The sequence below is a fragment of the Manis pentadactyla genome, chromosome 8 (genome assembly GCF_030020395.1).
Source record: "Manis pentadactyla isolate mManPen7 chromosome 8, mManPen7.hap1, whole genome shotgun sequence".
Taxonomy (NCBI): Eukaryota; Metazoa; Chordata; class Mammalia; order Pholidota; family Manidae; genus Manis; species Manis pentadactyla.
Window position 1 is genome coordinate 129,531,277 of NC_080026.1, and position 7,971 is coordinate 129,539,247.

The following is a 7,971-nucleotide window of genomic DNA, read 5'->3' on the forward strand; positions in this document are numbered from 1 at the left end:
TTCCCACTGGGGGCAGACTTTAAACCTAAAAATCCTAAGGAAATTGGGCTCTCGGAGGCCAGTCACCCAAAACCAATCCATGGTGTTTAGCTATTGAGCTTTCTATCAGTGACCCAACCACTCTTCATCAGACTTAAAATTTGCTGCCGTGAGAGAGCCACAGTCCACTAAAATTGCCCCAGTTTTTCTGGGGTACAACCTGCCCCATGCCACATCCCAACTCCCCAACACCATGCGTTGTCCCATAAAGTTGTTCTGTTTATTAGACTTCAGCCCCCACAATGATCCAAAGCAATGAATGACCCATGCAGAGATGTTCATAGCTATTTATGAGAAAAGGAGGAAAAGATGACAGCTAGCCATTATTCATTTATTATATGCCAGGCATTATACTAGGGACTTCATATGTTTTAGTGTTTTTAATCCCACAATTCTATGAAACCCACTTTACAGATGGGAAAACGAATGCAGAGGTGTGTTGGTAAACCAGCTCTCCTAGGAGAAAAAAAAAAGCTCAATTTTTAGCATTTGTTGAGTTTTGTTGATTTCTGTGGAATAAATATCTATGGATCGCCAATTTCAAGATATCTATGATTTAGCAACCAGCTCCCAAATTTCCCAGTAACTTAGGAATTGGCTCACAGGTCAAGTAACTTGCCCAAGGTCAATAGAGTCAGGGTGCGAAGGTGGGAAGCAGGGGTCTAACTGCAGAGTCCAGACTCTGACCACTGCTTCATAGGCCTGTGAGTCCCCAACAACGAGTGGCTAAAATGAACAACCACGAGGGAATCCTTTGTCCCACAGGCAATACAGCGAAGTGCACATGACCCCTAACACTAGTAATAAACTCTTTACAATAACCCTATGAAGTCTTACTTCATTAGGGTTGAAATCCTACTTTATTCGGTTTGTCTTAAATATTAAATACAATGACGTGTATCATCTGATGGATGGGAAACCCACTCCAATTAAGTTCTCAAAGAGACGCAGCTCTTATATTTCCATTTTGCAGATCCTTGTCTGCAGAGAAACAGATTCCACACTAGCCTTGTGGTGGAGGTGGGATTCCCGCCCCTGCCAGTGTCGTTCCAGTTCATCCTCTTAACCACCAAATCCCTCATAAAATATTACATTAGGTGAGAAAAGGTCACGGACCACCACTTACAGACTTGGAAATGCAGAAGTGGTTTTTGGAATGGGAGGCAGCAGAAAAGCCCTGAACTCCAAAGTCAGGCAAACGCGTTTGAAAGATTCTCCATCACCTCCTAATGTGACTTGGGGCAAGTTACCTAACAGCTCCTGGCTTCATTCAGTTCCTCCTCTAGAAAGTGGCGGTGACAATACCAAAGAACACAGATCAGGGCCACATTAGGCGGTCAAAGGGGCGTAGCTATCATTATTAACAAAAAGGGTCAAATGGTCGGAATCCAGGGCACAGCTTTTATCTTCTCTGTGGGTTCTCTGTCCTATCAAATTGCTCCAAAGTGTGGCTCAGGCTGGTCCAGAGTGACGGCCAAGCCGAGTCCTTTGTAATGTCAGCGCTTGCCTGCAGCGAGCATAGATGTGTCTGCTCCACCCGCCCTGCTTCGCGGCCCCAGTTCGGCTCCGCAGCGCAGAACCCAAGCCCAGGCCCGGCGGACAGTCGGATGCCGGGGCCGGAGGTGCCTTGTCCGGGCGCCGCGCGGGCATCATTTGCACCAACGCCCGTAGCAGAGGCAAAGTACTCCGGACGGGGAACCCGCGCGACGTTCTGCTTTCGGAATCCTGAGCCCGTAGTACCTCCAAAGTTTGGGGATGTTTTGGATCTCCTTTTACTCCCAGACCATCACTAAATAGAAAACTACCGTTGTTCCCCCTTCCAACCACTTCCTCCCTGGGCTTGCCTCTCGGAGCTCCGCTCCCCCGCCGCGGCGGGGACCGCGGGGACGGAGACGGAGACGGAGACGGGGCCGGGAGAGGTGGCGCGCTCGGAGGGGGCTCCGTCGGGGCGGCTCCGCCAAGTCGCGCCCCAGCCCGGGAGGGAGGGAGGATGCCCGCGGCGGGCAGCGCCGACGGGGCGGCTCCTCGCGACCCCTCGCGGCCGCCCGATCCCCAGCCCGCGGGCCCCAGGAGCGGCTTACCTGACGGCGGCCGCTTCCGGCTCAGCCGGCTCACGGCGCGGTTAAACATCGCCGCGGGCGCCCGGGAGGGAAGGAGGAGCAGCCGGGCGCGCGGCGGCCGAGCCCGAGGAAGGCGAGGAGGAGGCGGCGGCCGCGGAGGAGGAGGAGCCGGCTCAGCGCCGCCCCGGCGCGCCCGGCCCCCGCCCCAGCGCCCTCCTCCCCCCGGCGCCGCGTGGCGCGCTCCGTGCGCCCGGCCGCCCGCCCCGGGGCGCCCCACCGGGCAGGCGCGGCCCCGCGGCCGGGAGGAGGCGCGCTTGGCGGAGGGAGCCCCCGGGGCCCGCCTGGCCGACCGCCCGGCCTGCGACCCCAGCGCCCCTTCCAGTCTCCCGCCCTCGCCGCGCAGCCCCGAGAGCCGCGGGCGCACCGGGTTCCGTGGCTCCGCGCGCCTTAGCGGGGCGGCCGGCGGGGGTCCCTCCCGGCTCACAGGACGGGGAGCCGAGCCCTCGCGGTTCTGCCAACCCCGGGAGGGGCCCGGGGCCTGCACCTCCTCGGCCCCGGGGCCCAGCCCACCCTCGGGCCCGGGCCTGCCCTCCCCGCCGCTCCGTGGGTGCCGGGCCTTCCCGCCGCCGCGCCAGCCGGGGGGCAGCGCCAGGACCGGGGCCGCGGGGCCGGCGCGCCGAGCGAGCCGCGCCGGGCGCCCCCTCCCGGGCCGGGCGGCGCGCGCCGAGACCAGGCGCCTTGTCCCCGTGGCCTGAGGCTCGGGGCGGGACTGGGGGGATTCTGGAGGAACCCCTCGGGTCCCCGCACACCGGCTGGTCGGGACGTTTCTTGCTCCCTGGGGACTCCTGGGGGAGCCCCCGCAGGGCGCTTTTGCTCCACGCAGAGAACCCCTCAAGTCCACACTGCGCTCGGTTCTGATTTCCTCTCCCGCCGCCGGTCACCTGCTCGGCGCCGCGCGCGCTCCTCTAATCTATTATCTCATTTCTTCTGCCAAACAGCCCAAGATGGGGTGTCATTAGCCCCATTTTCTTGAACATTTGGTTTGCGAGGAATTGTCTCTGGCGACTCTTATTTTGCTCCTTGTGTATCTGGCTTTGTCTCTAAATTGGTCTTTATTTTTAGCTGTACTAATTGCTATTTTTCTAAACCGTTCCCTAGTCGTCGGCTCCCTCCACCCATCCCTTTGCAGTATTTTCACTAGCTGGCACTTTCTTTTATATCTTCTATTTTGAGCTACCCATTCCGCTAATTTTTCCTCCCTCCCTCTACCCACCCCGCAGCCCCAATTGCACCCCATCTCCGGCCTTCTGGGGCTGCTGCTCACTTCTCTCTCTTCCCCTCCCCTCTCAAAGTCGTTTTCCTCAAAGTACTTCTCAGCACTCCGCTCCCTGCCAGGGAGCTGCCGGGAGAGGTTTGTCCGGCTCGCAAAGGTTACGAGGTTTTCAGCTGCAACTGGAGGACACCACGGTGTCTAGGGGGTCTCGAACCCAGCCAGAGAGCTGTTTTAAAAGCATCTCCTCCTGCTGGCCTGCTCAGGGGTTAGGGTCCCCGCCCCCTCGACCCCCAGCTCCCACTCTGTCGTCACGGACTCCAGCGCCCCTTCAGCTATAGGCGTCAGTTTCACCCTGTGTAAGAATAGGGCCTTTTAATTCTGGTGGAGTCCTGGATCCAAATGAGGTTCCCACCTTCTCATAACAACGACAAGGGAATTTGTGCAGCAATTCTCCAGAAAACTCCCAACACCAAATTACAGATAATTCTGGCACAGGAAATAAGGAGACCTGCACAATGGGTGATGTTAGGCATGGCTGAATGGTATGCCAGTTGCCAGGTACACCCTCATAGTGTCCTGAAAAGGCCTGGCCAAGGACATGGTTATGAGTCCCTCCTAAGCTAAGAAGGCAGCCAGGCCTTTCTGGAATGAAGGGAAAAATAGAGCAGCTTCAAATTGCTTTTACTGTCCTATTAGTATATCAGATAGTGAACACAAAATTATATAAAGATCCATGTTTATGGTTTAATATGCACAGTTTAATTTTTTTTTGTTTTGGAACGTTAAAAGACTTCCTCATGAAATTGCTATAAGTATCTGTTTTAAGTGTCTAAAGATTCAAAAGCCAGTTTTCAATGTGCACTGTTTAAAAGACCAAATATAAAAGGAGAGAGAGAGAGAGAGAGAGAGTTCTGCCTGTGGTTTGCATAAGGGCCGAAGGGGACTGCCATCCAAATAGCATCCACCCACTTGCTGTTTCTGTAGTTCAGCTCACGCCTTTACAAATAGTGGTGACCCATCTGGGCAAGAAGAGGACAAGCAGTCTGGCTCCTTCCTGCCCCTGCTGGTGTCACTTTTGGTTGAATGACTTTTATTTGAACCAGCAAGGAGCTGAGCCTGGCTGTCTTCTGGTAAAGCAGAATTTCAGAGTGATCGTTGTCTTCAGAGTTCATTATTTTTTATTCTACTCAGAAACTTAAAAAAAAATAGTAAGCTGTAAATATATTATAGAATCTTTTATAATTAAATATGTAAGATACATTTTAGTTTCTTATAAAGAGCATTTTAGGCCATTTGAGAAAGGTGAGGTATGTAATAAAATAAGTAAATAAGTAAGTGTCCAACTTGGAGTCAAGAAACCTGGGTACCAATCCTGGCCACACCGCACACCAGCTGGGTGTCCTTAAACACAGCGTCATGAGATTGGACAAGGAAAGGATGCCACCTACACTCTAAGGGTGTGGTGTTCACTAGCAATAAACAAGAAAGCACCTGGCATGGTGCCCAGCACATGTAGGTATGCAAAAATTTTTTGGAATCTAAATTACTCTTCCTCCCCTTACAATGTTGCTTTAAAAAAAAACTAGCCTGTACACAGTGAAAAGTGGCACTTTTAAAAGAAATTACAGGAAGTTGACAGGGTTAGTTACAGTGTAACACAACTGATATACACAGTGAAGGGTGGAAGGTAAATTGTTACAACCTTCTGGAAGGGTAAGAGAGGCAGATATGATAAAAGACATTTTTGGCAACATGTTTAAGAGCTTTCAAAATGTTTCTACCCATTGGACCAGTTAATAATTCTACAACTGATAATTCATGCCAAAGAATGAGTAAGAGACACAAAGATTTATTTGTAAAGTTGAACATAACACTGTTTTATCAGTGCTGTTCGTAGTAACTATAAATGCGCATTAATGGGATGACTAAGTGACAATATATAATTACTGGAATATATAACTGTATGGAATATTTAATAGTTGTAAGAACTGCATGAAGAATATTGGGTGATGTAGGAACATGCTTATGATGAAGCTTTCACAGAAAAAATCAGGATACAAATGTAGAGAAAATTTTCAGTGGGGGAAGGGAGAAAATACAGTAAGTTTATGTATAGAAAGCTTTCAGGAAACTATAGCATGTTACTAGTATTTATCTCTAGATGGTGGGATAATGGGTGATTTTCATTTTTATTATTATATTTTCCTGTTTTGCAAAATTTCAACAGTGTATATGCTCTTAAATCACCAAGAAAAATCAGTAGTTGAAAACTGGTCAAAATCCCTACTGGATTTAATCTACCAATGTTTTAATCTACCACATTTTTACAATAGTTGTTTTGCTTTCTTTAAACACCTGATTTCCCATGGAAGGAACAAGTGACACCAACTGCCTTTCCCATCTTTGATCTCCCTTGCATTTCAAGTCACACATCCATGGTGTAGCACAGCTGGAGGGATCCTTGGAGATAAGCACATTATTTACAGATCAGGAAACTGAGGCCCAGACAGCTTTAGCTTGGATGCGATGCTCAGTGTCCTGAGTTGTAGCAGGTGGTCTTCCTGGCACAGCACACTCTATCTTGTGCCATGCTGCATCCCTGAAGACACACCTCAAAAGGAAGACTTTATATATACATCTAAGATTCTGGTTGGGATTCTTGCTAAACAGGCAATTAATTATATCACCTGCAGTCATACTTGTTTTTCACCAATCTCCAAGCAAACAAAACTTCTCTATTGCCCTATTTCACAGCAGTTTGCAACAACATGCTTCAAATAAATTGTCTGCACTCGCTGTCCCCAGTTCCTCTCCTCCCACCCTCCTAAACCCTCTTAGGTCTGACTTCCATGCCCACAACCCCACTAAACTGCCCTGGCAAGGTCACAATGACGTCCACCTAGGAATCTAACAATCAGTTCTGTCTCTGAGTTAACCTGACCCTCTGTCAGCATTTGACCCTGTAGATACCTCCTCCCTCTTGAACCACTTTCTACTGTCACCTTCTGAGACATCACCCTCTCCTGGTTTTCCTTCTGCCACATTTGCTGTTTCTACCACCACCTCTCCTTCCTCTTACAGGTGTGCACCACGTGCTTAGTGTTTAGATTTCTTCTCTTCTCTTGTACTCTAACACCCCGACCATCTCATCTAGTCTAATGGCTTTAGTACCCTTTTTATAAAGGAGACTTTGCTTTTTTAAAGCAGTTTGAGTTCACAGCAAAGTTGAACAGAAAGTACAAGAGAGTTACCAGATGCCCCTCTTGCCCCTGACAGGCACAGACCTCCCACCCCCTTTATCAGCCTTCCCCTCCTGAGGGGCTCATCTGTTACAGTCAAACCTCCATGACGCATCCTCACCACTCACTCCATGTTAAAGGCCATTTTCATGCCACTGAACTGCCACACTTCTCTCTCCAACCTGGCCTTCCTGCTTGATACCTCCTTTTGGAGGCCTCCAACCAAGTGTGTCTGAAGGGAACTCTCCTCTCCCAGCCCACACCCGCCACACCTGCAGCCCTTTCATCATCATTAAAGGCTTCTCCACCTTTCCAATTGCTCAGACCAATTATCTAGGAGTTATTGATTATCATCCTTTTCTCACATCCTACATCTATTCCATTGAGTAATCCTGCAGGTTCTACCTTTAAACCAAGCCCAGAAGCCCAAACTCTCACCATTTCCATCTCCACTATAATAACCCATGTCCAAGCCACCACCCCCTGCCTGGACTACTGCAGCAGCCCCCTAACAGGTCTCCCCTCCCACTTTGCTGTGGTCCATTCCAAACCCAGCAACCAGAGTGATCATTCCCAAACAAGGGAAGTCTCACCGCATCAACTCTCTGCTCAAAACTCTGCACTGGGGCCCCCCATGTGGCCCCAAGAGAAAGTCCAAGGCCTTATAAACTCTCAAGCCCTCACAGGACTGAGACCTCCATTCTCACTCTCCTGCCCCCACTCGTCTGCTCCTGCCAACCCCCACCCATCGCTCAAACACCTCCACACACTCCCACTTCATGACCTTTGCACTGGCTATTCCCTGTCTGGAACACTCTGCTCTGTGGTGTGCACACCCCCCAGTTTCTTCAGGTCTTTATCCAAATGTCACTTCATTGGGGTTTAAGATGGCAATTCACACCCTGTACCCCTAGGCCCCCTTTTCCTCCTTCCCTGCCGTACGCTTCTGCACAGCACATGTCACCTGAAAACTTACTTATGCTAGCTTTCTCTTCCTCCGCAGTCTCTACATTCGCCCTACCTTCAATTCTCCCTGGGGTATAAAGTCTGCCATCCTGGCACCCAGAAGTGCTTGTCACACAGCACTCAACAAAAAAAAGTGCTGATGAAGCAAGAGAATACTTGTCCTCTCTCCCCAAATTCCACTGTGATGACAGAAAGGTCATTAAAAATAAGGTATTTTTTTACAGTAAGGTGTAAACCCACCAGGACAAAGTGTATGGGAAAGGAGGCAGTGATGGAAGAGAGGCTTCAGCCAATCTGAAGACAGATGGAGAAGCAGAAACTGGTTTAGCAAGAGGAAGGAGCAGCCGAGTACCAGGGACAAGAGGCTGGTTCACCCTACTGAGGCTCAGCTGAG

General features: G+C 50.5%; 1 protein-coding gene across 1 annotated transcript in view; it reads right to left on the bottom strand.

Moving 5' to 3' along the window:
• RGS10 (regulator of G protein signaling 10) overlaps positions 1-3,036 on the bottom strand; it is a gene marked incomplete at its 5' end in the record, with an annotated part of 36,632 nt that extends 33,596 nt beyond the window's left edge. Inside the window, one exon of the mRNA XM_036898850.2 lies at positions 2,121-3,036. Coding sequence (XP_036754745.2) covers positions 2,121-3,036 — 916 coding nt within the window. The remainder of the gene's footprint in view (positions 1-2,120) is intronic.
• Positions 3,037-7,971: the final 4,935 nt, after the last annotated feature.